This window comes from Pristis pectinata, chromosome 16 (assembly GCF_009764475.1).
Source record: "Pristis pectinata isolate sPriPec2 chromosome 16, sPriPec2.1.pri, whole genome shotgun sequence".
NCBI lineage: Eukaryota > Metazoa > Chordata > Chondrichthyes > Rhinopristiformes > Pristidae > Pristis > Pristis pectinata.
Window position 1 is genome coordinate 5,213,966 of NC_067420.1, and position 19,610 is coordinate 5,233,575.

Here is a 19,610-nt window from a genome sequence, read left to right on the forward strand (position 1 = left end):
ACTATCCAAAGGAATGTTCTGCACTGTCTACTCTGCCAAGGCTTTTAGGCGAATATCCAGCTTTGTCTTATAATTCAGACAGTTTTTGTTTTTAAGAAATCATGAAATTGAAAATGTATATTTGGGCAACTGATTTGCCAGCTCCCCAAGAATCATTTAAAAATTCATGCAAATTTTGGACTATTTCTTCAGTTTTGTTTAAGGTGGCTCATACACAAAAGACCATTTTATTTTTTCAATGCAACTTTTGTTGAGAGATAAGTCAATTAGATTTTTATTCACTAGAGTTTATAAGGCTGAGAGGGGATCTCAAGGAAACTTACAAAATTATAGCAGAGCTGGACAGACCAGATGCAGGAAGGATGTTCCCAATGGCCGGGGACTCCAGGACCAAGAGTCACAGTCCAAGGACACAGGGGAGGCCGCTTATGACCAAGATGAGAAGTAGTTTCTTCTCCCCGAGGGCAGTGATCATGTGAAATTCTTGACCACAGAAAGATGGTGTCAGTCCATCAAGAGCTTTCTACTAAATTCCTATCATTTCCAGGTGTCTAATATCGATAGCCTCCAATTATACTCTTCACCCCAAGTGAAAACATTCTCCCCGTATCTGAAGATCAGAATTAAAGATTCCCTTTCCCTAAGAAGTGGACTCTTTGTACTGCCAACCAAATATCATGAAATAATACACAACTTACATACCAACCCTCTTTAATCAATTCTGTAAACCATGTTTTCTTGAGGCTGTTCTTGTAATTTAACCTATAAATGCACAGCATTAAATTGCTGAATCATAATGCACTGCCTCCAGGATCAAATATCCTTCTTGAAGTATGGTGTTAAAAACTGAACTTTGCACAAGATCAATAAAATGGAAACAATCGCCTGTACTTTTTTGTAATCCTTATTGAAATAAAGGAAGACATTGGTCGTTTTTTCACTGGTTCTTAGTAATTGGTAAATAGAAAAATATTCAAGAAAGGCGAGTAAGAAAGTAGAAAACCATACATCAGATTTGTCTAACATCTATCATAAGGAAAATGTTAGAAGCTATTAAAGTATAGCAGTGCACCTAGAAAAATTCAAGGTAATTATGCAATGTCAACATGGTTTTATAATAGGGAAATCACATTTGACCAATTTAATGAAGTTTTTTTTTTGAAGTAACTTATGCTGCGGGTAAGAGGTAGATGCACTGTAGTTAGATTTCCAGAAGACATTTGGCAAGGTTCTGCAAAAAGTCGTTATGAAAAATACTAGCTCATGGTGTAGGGAGTAACATATTGACCTAGAAGAATAGCTGACTAACAGCAAACAAGCATAATTATGCCTTTTTCTGGTTGGCAAGATGTAACAAGGTGATGTACTATAGGAATCGAAGCAGAGGCTTCACCTTGTTAACAATTTATACAAATGTCTTGCTGAAAGCATTGAAGGTGTGGTTGCTAAATTTGGTGATGACAAAGATGAATAGCAAAGCAAGTTGTGAAAGGGACATAACCTTCCTATACACCTTTGTAAATGCCTTAAGTGAATGGGCAAGCATCTAGCAAATGGAAACATGAATTTTTGGCAGAAAAAATTAAAAAGGAAGCATCATCTATATGGTGAGAAACTACAATGCACAAAGGGATCTTGGTGTTCCAGTGCATGATTCGCAGAAGGCTCATGTTACAGGTACAGCAACTTAAGATTCTAATTCAATAGCAAAGGATAGGAAGGCACAGGGATGCCTTATAGGGTCAGAGCAGGTGAAGGAGTGTGATGTGAAAAGCAAGTCTGGATGAGGAAAGGTGGGTTGGGGGGGGGGGGGGGGGGGGGAAACAAAATAGGAATAGTGAGCCAGCTAACATTGCAGAGAACCACTGCAGGCTTGTAAATGTGGGAGGTTAGTGGGGATGCAGGCAGCTACATATGGGGCAGGCTGGATGAGAAAGTACAGTAGGATACAAAGGCATAATCAGTACTGGGGCAAGATCTAGATAATAGTTACTGAATGCTGAGAACATGGAAATAAGTGGAAGTAAGAAATTGAAACAGTGATCTGAAACCTAAATTACACATACCATCGGAGAGAGGTAGAAATAAGGTGTTAGTAGTAATAGCTGATGAGAAGGAGCCACTATTTGAAAATGTAACAAGACAGAAGGAAGGTTCTGAGGAAAGGTTACAATGAACAATTATTTTCTCCATCTATGAATATTTTTACAGATTTACTGTGCACATTCAAAATGTTTGTTGGAACAAAACTTTCAATTTACTTACATTGTGGCAAACTTGAGTCTTTATCTCTTTCATAGCACGGTCCGAGAAGACACAGCCACAAGTTCGAAGTAGCAAAATCTATCAGGGAAAAAAAACAAATCGGTCAGATTACAAATTGCAACCATAATTAATTGCATCAGTTAATGTTTTAATATACAGAATTATCGTATATTGTGGTTTCAGCTAAATTATCTTTACTTTAAATTGATTGACAAAAAATCCTCCAAGTGAACCTTTCTACTTTGATGAAAAGGGCACATATAACATGCATCAACTTGAAAAGGGTGACACACCAAATCAAATCACAATCTGTGGAAGGAGACAGAGAGCCCAGTGGCAAGGTGTCATGACAACAACCTCTCTCAATATCAGCAAAACAAGAGCCTGTCATTGACTTCAGGAAGAGGGGCTGTGCACACGGTCCTGTTTACATTAATGGTGCCGAGGTCGAGAGGGTTGAGAGCTTCAGAGTTCCTTGGAGTAAATATCACCAATAGTCTGGTCCAACCACATAGATGTCATAATCAAAGCACACCACTGCCTCCTACTTCTCAGGAGGCTAAAGAAATTAAATCAAAATGTCCCCATTGACCCTTACCAATTTTTATAGATGCAACATAGAGAGCATCTTATCAGGATGCATCACAGCTTGGTACGGCAACTGCTCTGCCCAAGACGGCAAGAAACTGCAGAGAGTTGTGGGCACAGCTTACCACGTCACAAAAACACTGTCTACACTTCTCGCTGCCTCAGTAAAGCAGCCAGCATAATCAAAGACCTGTCCCACCCCAGACATTCTCTCTTATCCTCCCTCGCATTGGGCTGAAGATATAAAATCCTGAAAGCACATCCACCAGACTCGAGGACAGCTTCTATCCCAATGTTAGAAGACTATTGAATGGTTCCCTAGTACGATAAGGTGGACCCTTGACCTCACGATCTACCTCATCATAGCTTTGCACTTTAATGTCTACCTGCACTGCACTCTCCGTAAGTGTAACACTTTATTCTGCATTTTGGTATTGCTTTTCCCTTGTACTACATCAATACACTGATGTGATGAAATGATCTGTATAGATGGCATGCAAAACAAAGTTTTTCACTGTAACTTGGTACATGTGACAATAATAAACCAATTACTAATATTATCATTCATCTCATATTTTAAAGCTAGGCTCCAAAATATTTACCATTTTAAGCTCATAAGCCAACATTACACATTTCAGAAAGATGACAGTAATTAATGTGGATCATTGGTAATACCTTTACAGCTTCAAATGATACAGCTCGTGGCAAATGTCCCCATTCTCCTACAAGATAATTGGACTACAACCACTTCTTAATACCCACCTCGGATAACTGAGGAAATGGGCTTTTTGAGCTCTTACAACAGGATGAATACGAGGTGATCTGGCTTATACCGAGATCTCCCTTTCCGCCTCATTCTCTAAATGATGAATATCAGAGGGTCACCCCTTTAAGTGTTATCAAAAAAAAGTATCTACACCAAAATGCAATTTTTAGTATGAATTCATGATGTCTGGGTTAAATACCAACTAAAATTTTAGTTCCATAGATAGGTTATTCAAGGAATGTTAAAATCCAAATCTATTTCAAACAAAGCAATTTGGATCATTGATAGTTGACTTCATTGCTCCAGAGGCATTAGTCAGCCAAAGCTTATACTGTATATAGATATTGTATTAAACTAAGGGAGAAAAATAGATGCCTATTAGCCTCCATGCTGCAGTGCTGAAAAGACAGCCTGACAGAAAAAGACATCGTCAGAAGGAAAAATAATTAAACAGGAAATTATTTTGCACAATAATTCATAAGAGGAGACACCCATTTTGCAAAACAACAAATAAAAAGGTACAATTCTCCTTGGTCCTCAGGAGTCACCTAAAGAGAGGCAGTACACACTTGAGAAGAGGCTGCAGTCCTTCGATGACGGGTGAAAGTTACACTGGCAGATGAATTTGTTTTACTGTATCCAAACATTCAGAGTTTGTAATGTCAGTCAAATACAATTGAGTCTTGAAACACTTGCATACAATTTTAATGTCAAAGATAAATCGGACTCAAACAACTTACTTCTGTCGCCCATTCATTTCCAAACCAACCACAGGACAGATGAAAGCAGCACGGTGCAGGTCTTCGAACCTGTCACCCTTTGTGTTGGCCTTGTCACCTTTCCAGACTGGATTATCGGTCAGATTTAACTCCTTAACATCCTGAGGAACATAAAAAGCATAAAAAACTAGTGCCAAATATCCTGGTCTAATCAACTATTTCCCAATGAGGGGGTAGGCTGTGTCAACCGTTTTCTCTTTGCAGATTGCCTATTCAAGATATATTAAAATCCAGAATCTCTCTGAAACGGGGCAATTTGGATCATTAATAAGATTTACCTCATTGCTCCAGGGGCATCAATCAGCCAAAGCAGCATACATGCAGATATAATATTAATTTTCAGGGAGAAAATTAGCAAGTGCCCGCTGGCCTCCATGCTGCAGTGCTGAAAAAACAAAGCCTGACAGAAACTCTGTCAGAAGGAAATATAATTGAAGTGGAAATGAACTCATGCACTTGTCGAGGTAGTGGAACATTATGCTACATAACAATTCAAACACCAGATTGGATGCCATAACTTAAGAAAGCACCCTTCAAAGGCAACAACAGAGCTGAATACCAAAAGCAGAAAGCATACGTAGGTGGAGACATACGAGACTGCAGCTGCTGTAATCTAGAGCAAAAGATAAACTGCTAGAGTTTACATCGACTATCTCTTTGACTGCACAGATGCTGCTTGACTGAGTTCCTCCAGCAGTTTATATTTTGCTAAAGCATACAGTTTTGTTAATACACCAAACTGAATAACCATAACACAAAAGAACTTAGTGGCACAGAAAAGTCTCATGTTAAACATGCAGACTGGGGACTGTATTGGCTAGAATGTTGGTCCAGCCCTGAGATGCTGAGACCTCTTAGGTGTAGATATCTTTTTCTTTGGTGACCCGGTGGTAGAGCTTCAAGAGTGCCATCAACTGTTTTTAAGATCCCTATGATTTCTCATTAAATTGCTAAGTTATACTGTGTTAGCACATTTCTACCACCGGATCACCAGAGGAAAAGATATCTACACCTAAGTCTCAGCATCTTGGAGCCAGAACAGAGTGCTTTATTCTACAATTGACTCTACTAAGCATGACTGAGTGAATGAAGGGGACCCCAATCTATAGCAATCTGAAGCAGGAATTATGTTATGGTCCCTCAGCAAAGCATTACTCAGTTCCAGGACACTCGCCTCTGTAGTTCATTGTTCCTCTCCACTACCAGAGAAATAAATATCCTTTCCTCTCACAACATCCAAACAAGTTCAGCTTTCATTTCTCAATCATGGATCAGCTTTTAATACCTGCACAAGTGTCAATTCAAGTGGGCCTTGGTGCCCTTTTTAAACTCATTCAGCATCACCAACACTTAGCCAATAAAGTAGCCACATGCCCCAAACACACTTTAATGCAGAGTTCAGGATTTATTGAATGACTGATGGTGCCACAACTGCCTCTACACTGCATCACTGAACTCCATTTTGCTGGGAACCACCACTGAGATCCAACGTGTTCAATTTTATCTCTTGGGGAGAGCACGGGGGCATAGCCAGTCAAGCTGCTGCCTCACTGCTTCAATCCGGACCTCGGTGCTGTCTGTGCAGAGTTTGCACATTCTCCTAGTGACAGCATCACTTTCTTCTGTGTTACGGTCTCCTCCCACATCCTAAAGATGTACGGGTGGATAAGTTAATTGGCCACTGTAATGAATGGTGGAATCTGGGGGGTGGGTGGTTTCTATGAATGCAGAGAGAATAAAATGGGAGTAATGTAAATGGTCAGCATGGGCCCGGTGGGCCAAAAGGCTGGTTTCCAAGCTGTATCTTTAAGAATCTATGACCATGTCTGGTTCAGGATCAGAAATCCCGGGTTTTCTGATGAGAATTTTAGGTCCCTAGTTAAAGAGGTAAAGGTAACGACTTATTTTTGCTGTTCTGCCTTATATCATCAAATATGTTTTAATTCACTTTAATATGGTTTTGTTTTAAATTTAATTTTAAAGTGTAATAGTTTTTCTAATGTCACACCTTCCACTGCTAGAAAAATGCTGCACCCAGTTTTGCCAGCTGCAAAAGATTGTCAGGGGCATTTTGAGAGGGTACGTACTGCATCTGTGACCAAAATGCCAGCCAGATCACACCACTGGATTCAATGATGTAAACAGCCAGTAGGATAGGACTTCTGTATCAGTCTAGGTCAATGTGAACACCAGGACCCAGAAGCAGAGATTCCAGGCAGCAGGCCTGGCTCAGCACAATCCAACCCTCTATTCCAATAATCGCAATCCTTTACTTCAAGTTTCTTCAAGAGGATGGTAATGCTTCCAACAAACTTAAAGCTCTCTCAACCCATCAAATTATTTATCAAAAGCCACAGAAATATTTTGTTGTTTTTTTTTTTAACCACACCCAACAATTTGTAGTATGAACATCATCAGCCAGTCCATGTCTTACTTTATCATACCAATTTGCCCTTCAAGTGCACCCAAAGCTTGTTTGGGAATGCTGAACAGAAAAACCACCCAAAATTGGCTCTCAATCAAGTCAGGAGTTTTGAGAAAGTCCATTCCAGGAACTCAAGCAGAAAATGCCAGGCTAGAAGCCCCTAAACTTTTCCTTTGCCTTCAATCACCATGTATTTTTGGACTCAAGAGACTATGAAAATTGTAAAACCAACCACAATATACCAAGAAATTATATGCATCATTCCTTACCAAAGAATTACCAGATTAAGATAACAAATGCCATCTGTGAGGAAGACTTTCATAAAAAACATCACTGTGGCTTCTATTAGCTATGCACAACAAACTACAATGTTAATGCCATTTATCAATTGGAATTGCAGTTTCAGAGGTTCAGGAGAACAAAGTCCTCAGAAAGTTCCTACGTAAACAGGTCACTTGAAACACACGTACGCATTGCTTTTGCCTATCCCCAGAGATTTCCTGTCCCAAACAACAAAGTCTACTACTACACAATTCCAGTATGCTCAAAGTCAACTTCTGGCAGATCTAATGCTTGGCAACTTTTAAAAATTTTCATTGTTTCCTTGTCAAGCCTTTGTTCGGCTTGCCTTTTTTGTATGTCATTCTTACAACAAAATCATAATCATAGAAGATAGTTACTCAAGAGATCGTCATTCAGTCCAACGACATGTCCGAGAGAAGGTTGTGCTTGGCTGATGACCGAGAAGGAAACAAATGTTTGAAGCAGTCATTCTGCTTCAATATTAATATAGCTTTTCTCTCTCCAAAGATACTGCCTGATGTGCTGGCCATTTCCAACAGGCTCCTTTTTGTTTCAGCTCTGACCTGAAATTCACATTTTTTACATGTCCCTTTTGCTTCCTCCAGCAGTCCCTCATTAACCTACCAACCATAAATATTTTATCACCAGTGCAACAGTGGCCGCACTGTATCATGGATATTATTTCTGTCCTATCCACCTTCCTTTAACTTATTTCCTCTTTCCCAGTTCCAATAACAGGCACAATAAAGCAACCACACATTTGGGAGAACCACATAGCTTGAACGGATTGAAGAGAAAGAAGCTCGAAGAGTGGCACATGGCTGGAATCAATGGCACTTGGACAAGCAGGAACAGATGACAGCGTGGACCAAAACTATATTTTGTTCCAAAGTAATTTGATTAAGAATCAAAGGCTTAGTTTAAGGAGTTCAAACTAAAAATTAACATTTAAAATTTACAATTTTGATTGAAAAATGCAGGACCAAATAGGGTTTAAATGAATTGTTAAATCTCATTAGCCTCAAGTTTAAAGTCTATTTGCCAAAATTATGATGGCACAAATATTCAGTGCAAATGGTTACATTTCCAAATGCTCAATAGAACAGATTAGTTAACAACCGTGGCTCTATTGCCCAAATTCAGTGTCATACTGGATGAGATAGCTTCAAATACGACTCAAGGATCTGCTGACTGGACTGCTACACTTTTCACAGATGTCATGGAGCCTCTACTGGTGAGATGGCACATTACATCAGGACATTGGGAGCAATGTCACCATTCGAAGCTATGGAAGTTATTAAAATACTGCCACTTTAACTTGTACACTAGCCCACATTGAATGAAGTACAAAATATCTTGTACAATTGCCTCAATTATCTTTTTATTCATTACTGAGAACAGCAGTTAAAAACGGGACAGAAGTAAGGTTGAAATTTATTGCCCATCCTTGGGTGTCCTCAATGTGGTAGTGGGCACCTGCTTGAATCATTGCAGGCCACATGCAGAAGGTAGACTCAGTTGTTGTTAGATTGGTTGTTCCGATTTTAACACAGTAGTGAATAGAGAACAAAAAACTGAACGTAAACAAAGACATCTACAAATACTATAGGAAAACAGAAGATGCATTTCTAGCTGTGGAATGGGTTCTCAGCTACATAGACAAATACATTAATCTACTGGCTAACAGACTCACCTTAAGGCTCTTAATGTGTGCTGCAGTCTCAATGATGCATTTGTCCGGAGATTTGTCCAATAAATATTCAATGAGAGCATCTTTGTTGTACAATCTAAAAGCAAGACAGTAATCAGAAAGAATATCAACATCAAATGCTAGTAGATGAAGAAAGGCAACAAGGGGAACTGATTCAAGAGGAAATTGAATTGATTAATGAAAATCAAACACAGTGAAATGAGGCCAGTGGAACTCAAGATTGATTGGATCCCTAAAAGTTGTGAACACTTCTAAGTGAAAATGGTGACTACGTTCCCCCTACATAAAATTTCGGTATTCCATTTTCATTGTACCGCTGAATAATCTATCAGAAAGATGGTTTATGGGTCTGGTCATTAGTCTTGTTGGAAACAGAGAAAGGGGCCCCACTCTGTTTCAAAGTTTTCATCACTAACCCTGTAAACCAACAAACCCCTTGAGCAGAACGCCATCCTTTCAACATGGGTGTTTTCATATCAAACTGGAAAACTTTGTCGTCCTCTGTCTGTTACCTCGGCTCTCAAGAAAGACACTTTACTGACCTCGTTCGAGAGCCTTTGGCAGGAAGCGTGGAGTAAACAGGCTGGAAACTTAATGTGGTGGGCCTTGTAATTTGAAAGATGTTGCTACCTTTGACCTGAAGAAAATGCAGCTGTTCCTGGGCCATGCCCCGAGAGTTACTGAACAACTCATTTGCAGAAAACTCAATTGCATGAGAGGAACCCCTTCCATTCACTTCTGAATGTATAAAAATCAGTCTAATTGTATCCTTCCAAAGTTTTAAAGATTCTGGAATCTATTGGAAATGGATACCAGCTACAGCTATTACAGGTTCCTGCAGAGGGTAAGAAATGGAACCCACTATTTAAGCAGAGAGAGAGAGCAAAAAAAAAAACCAGGGAACTACCAATCCGCCAGACTAGTATCAATCATTTGGAAAATTATGGTAACTGATAATGTAATAAGAACACATTGAAAAGAATAATAGAATTGAGCAGAGGTTTTTATGAAAGGGAAAATCATATTTGAGTATTCAATTATTCTTTGAGGATGTAACAGAATAGAACTAGTAGAAATAGGAACAGGTGAACATGTTATATTTGTATTTTCAGAAAGCTTTCCATAAGGTCCTACACATATGGTCTACAAAGGTACACTACATGGAATAGGAGGTAATGTACTAGTACGGATTGATAACTGCTTCACAGCAAGTGAAGGGAAGGAACAAACAGGTCTTTCTCAGTCTGGCAAATTGATTAGTGGGGTACAATTGACAACCTTAACTAAAAGAAAGAAGGCAAAATGGCAAGTATACTCACTATTTTTTTAGGCAAGAAGAACAAAGCCAGACAGTGTGATCTCATCAAGGCCCTCTATAATTACAAGATCTCTTGACTCCTTTTACAATAAAAGCTAATGTATCACTTATCCCCTCATCTGCTTGCTGCACATTGACTTTTAGTGACTCGGATACAAGGACATGAATGAGAGGTGACCTCACTGAAACTTAAAATTTTGACAGGGCTCAACAGGGAAAAAAAATTATCCTGGCTGAGGAATCTAGAACAAGGGTTCAGAGTATCGAGCCACTTTGGACGGAGCCAAGGAAAAATTTCTCCAGTCAGGTGGCGGTGAAACTTTGTAATTCTCCAACCATTCATTCAAATCAGAGATCAAACAAAGCTTAGATATTAAGGGAATCAAGAGATATAGAGATGTTACAAGAAAACAGAAAAGTAGATTAGCAGTGATCTTGAAGAATGGTGAAGCAGATTCAAAGGACAGATGGCCTACCCCTGCTCTGAATTCTCATCTTGATGTTTTATGGATTCCTTTTTACATTTTAGGACTCCGGACTGCACTTCTTTGGTAATAGGCAGAAGTTATAGCTCCGCAACTAGAAAACACAGGGCCTCTTTTTTTTTTAAAATGTGGAACTAAAAGGTGGTACTAATGTGCTTGAGGAATCAAAGAGTATATAGGTGTGGTGCTGGCAGTATATAGTGAGGTAATAATTTCTCCTGAAGAGTAAAATACTCTGACTGTCATTGTTGGAGAGATTCTAGCCAAAATATGCCTGCCCCAAACTATAAAACAGAATAACAATCTCATTGAGCAAGACTGAGGAGGTACACAAAAATACCAAGATTCCCTGCCCACAAAAAGCATTTAGGATTACAAGAAAATTCCAGAGAACATTCCAATCAGCTGGTTTAGCTCCTACCTGCCAAGCTCACAGGCGACTATGGGCTTCCTCAGTGATGTCTGACTGATAGCACAGTAACTCCAGCGGGCAACCAATGAGGCATTTTTATCAACCTGAAAAAAAATGCACATGTATAAAAATACAGCATGCCAAAACAAGAGAATCCACCAGTAGTGATTGGAGTAGTTATATTCTAAAATAATGGAAACAGTACAAAAAGTGATTCAGCCCATCTAGTAAAGATCCTATCATTTCCTTTATCCAGCAGTTCTTCCTTTCATTTATTTCCAAGTATTTACCCAACTGAGTTTTGAAACATGCAATTAGATCTGCTTCCAACCCACTTTCAGGTCATGCACTGCAGATGGTAATAATTGTCACAAAAAAATTCTCATCTGGGTCATTCATTGATTGAAACCTATGCCTTCTAGTTCCTGGCCTTCCCGTTATCGTAAACCCCTGCCCCTATTTATTCTATAATTATTCTTCAATTTAGAACACTTCCATAAGAAACATTAACCTTCACTGCACTGCAGTTCCTCCGTGTGACTGAGATCCTTCATTCCTGCTATCACACTTGCATAAAACTCTTCCCAAAGCCATGACACCTATCGGGGATGTCCAGAATTGAACACAATGCACCAGTTGGGGCCTGTCCAGCGCTTCAGGGAAAAAAAATCTTACTTAGGAAAAATCACAATTGTGCTTAAACCCTTCTCTCATCACCTTGTGTTGCTCTCTACTGGACTTCCTTCCTAATGCTCAACTCCCCTTCCATCTGCCCCCATCCTGAGAAACTGAAAAAAAACCTCACGTCATTTACAACTGAATGTTCAAATTTCCCAAATGTCAAGCTTTTCACCCTTCATGCACCTTGACATTTTCGCACAACCACATAGTTGCCTGCCTTTGATGCTCTTGCCAACATAAAAACCATTGTTCTCTTCTCACTCTCGTTGTTCCCCAAGTATGCCCCTCGTCCTTGTTCACATAAATTCAAGGGATATAGATTTCAATAACTACAGCAAGATAAGTGGATTACCCATTCCTCATCAGATCACAAAGCATTATTAGCACCCCGCTCTGCTTTACCCAAACTGCTCAATAGTCTCAGGTCATCCTGGAATGCAAAGATAACCCTTGGTTTCTCTTCTCCAGAACCACCTTTGTAAAGCATCATCTCCAACCTCCAACGCTCTCATCTTAAATAATAAAAATGACAAGGAGTGGTTGAACTCCACCCCATCCTCCCACCAAGATTAAGCCCATCTATTGAGCTTTCCTCCCTCCCACTGGCCCACACTTCCCTCACAATTACACCCCGTGAAGCCTTTGACCCACAGTTTCTCTTTTCACTCATATTTGAAACTCTGAGCTCACTTTGTCTATTGCTCAGTCTATTCCCACAAAACATACCACCCAACTTTCTTTCCCGTTCCCCATCTTGGCTGAGACCATTGCTTGTACTCTCTCACCAGGTGCTGGCCCACCAGGTCTTCAAATCTGCCAGGAGCTCCCTTCTCAAAACACCCCCACATTCTTCATCAAGTAGAATAAGCCGCAGTTCACTGCTGATTTAACAATCAGTTGACTATCCATGAAATAACATGCAAAAAACTGCACAAACCTCCTTTGGAGTGTGCCTCAACTATTGTGTTCTTCTTAGTCTCAAGACAAAAACATTCAACCAGAGGAGGCAGTGAAAAGGCATGCCACTGAGTTGATATTTGGTTACAGGGAAGGACAAGAAACTGGGGATTTGAAAAGATACAATCAGAGAGGGCCTTAGAGCTGAAATCAAATATATTAAATGGCAAGTAAACCTGCAGCAATACTTCAAGAATGCCAGTTTACTAAAGTGTGACTGGTCAAGCTGGCAAAATGGTGGAGCAGCTACAAATGGCAAATAATAGGCAAACAGTAGGTAATACAGAGCACTTTTCCAAGCAGCATAGTGAAAGCAAAATCTTCACTAAGCTGACGGATGGCAGGATGGCAAAACCAGACAAAGGGGATATATCTCTCAATTAGCATTGCCTGAGCAACTGGGCATTTCCTGCAGTTCTGCATTTTGCAGCTTTTACTTTTGTGTTCCTTCCAAACTCCCTCATTAACTGTACACAGAACGTGTCCTGGTTAACTTTAGGGGGTTGATCATATTTCAGTACTGCTGCTTTCATACGTCAGACATTTGCCTCCATATTTGCTCTCCTATGCACGTTTGGCATCCATTGCAAACTTTCAGCAATGCAATCACCCACAACTCACGGGGCCTTATTTTTTGATCCTCCCAGCATATCGTCACTCCTCATAGCTATGAGTGTTTCTTTAACCAATATTGTACTTTCCCCACTCATTTTGATCCCTACTCTGAAAACCCTACCACTGGGAATACTAGTTTTATTCCTGCCCATTTAATCTAGGATTCAGTAATGGAAATGCTATCATATTCCATGAGTCAGAAAGGGTAAGAGAAAATAGATTAGAAATTTAAACAATATTGATTCCAACACCTTCTATAGCAAAGGTTACATCAGTCTTTTAAAAATCTGTTAGTTAATTTATCAATATAGTCCAATTATTTCATATTACCACAGATGATATGCAATGTAAATAGAACTTTAGCTGCTGAAATTATTTCTTCTCATTGCAAATTAATCATAAGAAATTGGTGTAATACTACAGACATAATCTTGGATATTCATATCTCATTAATTTTTATAAGCACATTTTCTTATTCCCCAGGGACTACAGAACACTATTACCACCAGTTCTCTTCTAGGATTCTCAAAACCTCACTCCCATCACAGAATTCTGTAGAAACATAACCTCTTCTATTGGCACATTAATAGCAATGGGGAGGTTGGAGGAATGGTGGTATCAATTATGGACTCGCATTGTTGTTCATCAAGAAAAAGGTGATTGAGATACTAAATGATTTACCAATGATTAGGTGGCACGAGAAAGGCTATCAGTATTTTAAGTGGACATCTGCCTAAAAGAATCTGGTCCTCATGCAGGGTCTTAACCCAAAACATCGACCATCCCTCTGCCTCTGCAGATACTGAGTTCCTCCAGCAGTTTGTCCTTTGCTCCAGATTATAGCATCCGCAGTCTTGTGTCTACACCAAGGATTCTAGGTTGTTGAAGGAAGCAACAGTAGGAATTTCAAAGATCCTGACCACAATTTTCTGATTGTCAGAGAGCAAAATGGTGGAAGGGCCCCATAGAACTGCAAATGTTATATCCTCACTTAAAAAAAAACACAAAGAGATGAACTTGGTGATTACAAAATAATTTGAAGAATCTCAGTATTCAAAAAGCTTTGAGAAAAAAAATTAAGTCATTTTGATAAGCAAGGACTAATTAAGGACAACAAACGTGAATGTTTAAGGGCAAGTTTTACAAATAAGTACTAGAGCTAATGAGACCAATCCAAGTTTTGTAGCATAATTGAACTTTCAAATGACGTTGGGTAAGGTTCCACATAGTAGTCTTGTGAGCATATTTGAAGCCTGTGGGATTAAAGGTACAATTACCCTATCAATATAAAATTGGCTGAGAGATAGGAATTAGTCATGGCAAACAGTTGATTTTGGACAAGTGGGAGAAATATTATGATGTTCTCCAGGACGCCACGTTCTCCTATTTTTGATACACATTAATGACCTGGACTGCAAAAAGAAAAAAAAGATTCTGGAAATCTGAAGTAAAACCAAAAAATGGTGGAACTACTCAGGTCATCCAGCATGTAGAGAAAGTAACAGAGTTGCAAGCATCAATGGCTTGGACTTCATGAGTATAAGGTACAAGCTCCAAATATCCAGATGGCTTGGAAACCCAGAAGTGCAGAAAACAATGGGGTAGATCGTAATACATTTCAATAGGCTGCAGCCAGAGTTGTCGAATGGGTTGGCAAGTGAAATTTAACAAAATTGTGAGTTACTGCACTTTGGTTGGAACAAGGATCTAATTTAAATCATACAGTTTTAAAATGAATGCACAAACAAATGGATCTGGGATGTGCACCAATCTTTGAAGCTGGCAAGAAAAGTTAAAATTATCGATCATATGAAATACAAAATGGGAAATGCTGTGCTCGGTAGTCATGGAAACAGCTCACCTTTCAGGTCAATGACCTTTCATCATTATGGCTTATGGGATCCTGGGATTTGTAAATAGAAGCAGAGGGTACAAAGGCAGGAGGTTATGCCAAACTTAAAATATTAATCCAGCCCATTCTGCGCACCACACTTTCGGGTGTGTAGAGAAGAGTTCCAGGGGAATTACGTATAAGGACAAGGAGGCTGGCTCTATTCTTAGAGATTAAGCTGCTTAAAATATTGAATTATTTGATTAAAATAAACAGCAACAATGTCTAATTGCTGGAGGGTCAAAAGCCAATTGCATTTGTGGACCTGGCAGAAGAATTAGAAGTGGACAGAAAAACAAAACATTTTATGCAACAGTGTTTTGGATTAGGAATACCTTTCTGGTGGTCAGACATTCAAGTCACAGTCAAGGTTGAGCTTATTATGACTTCCTAAGGGAAACAGAAGATTTGAAGAGGAAGAACAGGTGAGTAGGGTGAACGAGACTACTCTTTGGAAATTTTGGACTCAATGGCCTTCTGGTTGCCTTTTGAGCTGTAAATCTCCAAAAACACCAGCATCACTTGAAAAGGGTCTCGGCAAAATTGGTAATTGGTTTATTATTGTCACATGTACTGAGATACAGTAGAAAAACTATTTTGCATGGTATTCATACAGATCATTCCAAACACAAGTCCATTGAGGTAGTACAAAGGGAAAAGCAAAAACAGAAATCAGAATATTGGAATTTGGTTATTTTTGTCATATGTACTGAGATAGTGGGAAAAAAAACTGTTTTGCGACCCATCCATATAGATCACTTTGTAGACATCATACAGATCACTAAGTACTCAGAGGTAGTACAAGGGAAAAGCAATGACAGAATGCAGAATATAGTGTTACAGTTACAGAGAAAGTGCAGCACTGGCAGACAATAAGGTGCAAGGGCCATGACGAGGTAGATTGTGAGGTCGAGACTCCATCTTATCGTACTAGGGGACCATACAATAGTCTTATAACAGCGGGATGGAAACTATCCTTGAGCCTGGTAATACACATTTTCAGGCTTTTATATCTTCTGCCTGATGGGAGGGGGGGAGAAGACAGAATATGTCACGTTCTTTCTTGTAAAAATTGTGTTTATGTTTTTCTTATGAATGCTGCTTATCTGATGCTATGTGCCTGCGATGCTGCTGCAAGTAAGTTTTTCATTGCACCCGTGCATACATCTACTTGTGTATATGACAGTAAACTTGACTCTGTACGTCTAGGGTATAAGGAGTCTTTTCCAAGGCAGCAAGAGGTGTAGAGGAGCTCCCATGGAGGGGAAGCTGGTGTTCATGATAGACTGAGCAGTATCCACAACTCTCTGTAATTTCTTGTGGTCTTGGGCAGCGCAGAGGCCATGCCAAGCTGTGATGCATCTGAATAGGATGCTTTCTATGGTGCATCTATGAAAATTGGCGAGGGTCAAAAGGGACATTCCAAATTTCCTTATCCTTCTGAGGAAGTAGAGGCGCTGGTGCACTTTCTTGGCCATAGTGTCTACATGGTTGGACCAGGACAAGCTATAGATGATATTTACACCCAGAAACCTGACGCTCTTAACCATTTCCACCTCAGAACCACTGATACATACAGGAGCATGTGCTCTGCCCCACTTCCTGAAGTCAGTGACCAGCTCTTCTGTTTTACTGACATTGAGGGAAAGATTGCTGTCAAGTCACCACGCCACTAGGCTCTCTATCTTCTTCCTGTTCTCCGACTTGTCACTATTTGAGATCCGGCCCACTACGGTGGTGTCATCTGCGAACTTGTAGATAGAGTTAGAGCAGGACCTGGCCACACATTTGCGAGGATGCAGCCTTGTGGGGCACCAGTGTTGAGGATAACCATGGCAGAGGTCTTACTGCCTATCCTTACTGATTATGGTCTGTTGGTCAGGAACTCAAGGACCCAGTTGCAAAGGAAGGTGCTGAGTCTGAGGTTTGGGAGTTTGTTTGAAATTATGGTTTTGAAGGCAGAGCTGTTGTTATCCAAATACTCTAGAGATAAGTGTAGGGCCAGGGACATGGCATCTGCCATGGACTCATTTCGGCAGTAGGTGAATTGCAGTTGGTCGAAGTTGTCTGGGAGGCTGTAGTTCATTTGTGCCATGACCAGCCTCTTGAAGCACTTCATGATGGTGAATGTCAGAGCCACTGGGCAATAGTCATTAAAGCACATTACCTTATTTTTCTTAGGCACCGGGATGATAGTGGTCTTTTTAAAGCAGGTAGGATAGAAGCTGTCCTTGAGCCTGGTGGTGCATGTTTTCAGGCTTTTTTTTTTAAGTCTTCTGCTCAATGAAAGGGGGAAGAAGAGAGAATGACAGAGCAGGAGGAGTCAAAAATAAATCACACTTCCTTACAGACCATTCATGTGGGCTGAGCTTCTGGTGAAGCTTTGCTGTTATCAAACTGAATGTGAAATTCTATCAATATAATCTTTCTTCTCCAGGAGGATCCTTTACCATGATCCATACTCATTATACATTGAGATCTAAAGTAGCCTTCTCCTTGGTTGGGCCCACAACACATTAGTACAGGAAACACCTTGATTGCATGTTTTTTTTAATTGATTGATACTCTGCGCAACAGGACATTTAGATGGCTACATACCAGTCTTTTTTTGTCCTTTTTAAAAAATATATACAAGGCTTTTACTTTCTAATCTTTGGAGTCAAGATCCTTTCTCAGTATTGTCCTACAGTCTTTTAGGAGAACTACACATCCTCCTATTTTCTGACACAGTTAAGTACCCTGAAACATACAATTCCCAGTTTTGGTCTGGGATATGCCAAGCAGGCAGTTAGTGTCATAGAACAGAGAAACAGGCCCTTCAGTCCACCACGTCCATGCTGATCATCAGGCACCAATGTACATGAATCCTACACTAATTCCATTATACTCTCCTTGCAATTCAACAGTCACCTACAGTTGGGACAATTTACAGTGGCCAATTAACCCACCAACCCACATATCTTCAGGATGTGGAAAGAAACCAGAGGCCCTGGGGGGAAGCCCACACAGTTACAAGGAAAACGCACATACTTCACACAGACAGACGGGGTCAGGATTGAACCTGGGACGCTGAAGCTGTGTGGCAGCACCTCTACGAGCTGTGCCTCTCTGCTGACCTAAGTAGTTGCTGATCACAGCAGAATGCAATTCTGGCAATGCGAATGGCTCAGAACTGAATTTGCCAGAACAGTTCGGAATTTATCTGACTTAGCACAATGGTGGTGCCACACAGTGTGATGGGGGTGTCCTCAGTGTGCAGAGTTCATCGCTTCCACAAGGACTCAGCAGTGGTCACTTCAACTGGTAACGTCTTAGATAATTGCAGGTGCAACAAGAAAATTCACAAGAAGACCCTCCACCGACTGCCACCGACTTACAAGCAGCTTCATTCTGCTTTTTTAGCTCCGTCAGTGGTACTGCTGCAAAACCATTCATATTGGACATTTGATCCTACCTGCTTTTCCACTGTACCTCGGTACATGGGACGGTAATGCACGTTTCCCTCATTTCCTATTTGCGTTTGAAGCCAACAACTGACAGCCGCCGCCTCCCGCCTCAGCCCGCGGGCCGGCACCAAGCCGGGGGCCCTCAGCACTGACAGCGGCCCAGCCCCGCACCGGGGGCCTGGTCCGGCACTGCCAGCGGGCCCGCTGACAGAGCCTTCCCTTACCTGCTCCACCTTCTTGGGCCCCTTCACCAGTTCATGGCGCTTTGGGATGGTTCCTCCGTCACAACCCATCGCAGGCCCGATCCAAGCGGCGGCTCCAGAGAAACTGCGCAGGCTCGCACAAGTTCCGGGATTCTCTTGATTGGACAACGCCCAGGCCCCGCCCCTCTCCGTCACCATCTAGGCCCCGCCCCTCTCCGACACCCAAGGCTCCGCTCCTCTCAGTCACTAGCCAGGCCCCGCCCCTCTCCTTCCCAGCCAGGCTCCGCCCCTCTCCCCAGCCAGGCCCCGCCCCTCTCCCGGACCCGGCCAGGCCCCGCCCCTCTCCCGGACCCGGCCGTGGTCAGAAGTCGCGGTGAACCCGCAGAGCACGGCTGCTATCGAGGCTGCAGCGCCGCATCCTGCCTGCGGAACGCTTCCCTTAAATTAGAATAAAGTTCCTTGTAGGAACTGCATTGGTCTTAATGGAATCCCTCTTACCTGGAGAAACAGCCCAGAAGGTTAAAATATGGAATGGAAATAACCGGATCTTTCTCGGGTTTGCGCGCCCGGACAAGTGGGATACTGCAGGGATCGGTGCCTGGGTCGCAGCTATCATCACCTTCACCAAACTATTTAACTGAGGAGAGAGAATGCCGTGTTTGCAAGAGTGCTGATGATACGAAATTAGTGGGATTGTGAGCAGGGAGGAGGGTTCAAGGGGAAATAGACATGTTGAGTGAATTTGCATGATAAAGATTGGTGGAA

General features: G+C 41.1%; 1 protein-coding gene across 1 annotated transcript in view; it reads right to left on the reverse strand.

The window, feature by feature from the left end:
- The window catches only part of rtf2 (replication termination factor 2), a 60,996-nt gene extending 42,008 nt beyond the window's left edge, over window positions 1-18,988 (reverse strand). The window contains 6 exon segments of the mRNA XM_052031369.1: window positions 2,266-2,333; window positions 2,336-2,343; window positions 4,360-4,499; window positions 8,820-8,913; window positions 11,062-11,156; window positions 18,867-18,988. Of these exon segments, the coding sequence (XP_051887329.1) occupies window positions 2,266-2,333; window positions 2,336-2,343; window positions 4,360-4,499; window positions 8,820-8,913; window positions 11,062-11,156; window positions 18,867-18,935 (474 nt within the window). The 5' untranslated portion in view covers window positions 18,936-18,988.
- Between the last annotated feature and the right edge of the window lie 622 nt (window positions 18,989-19,610).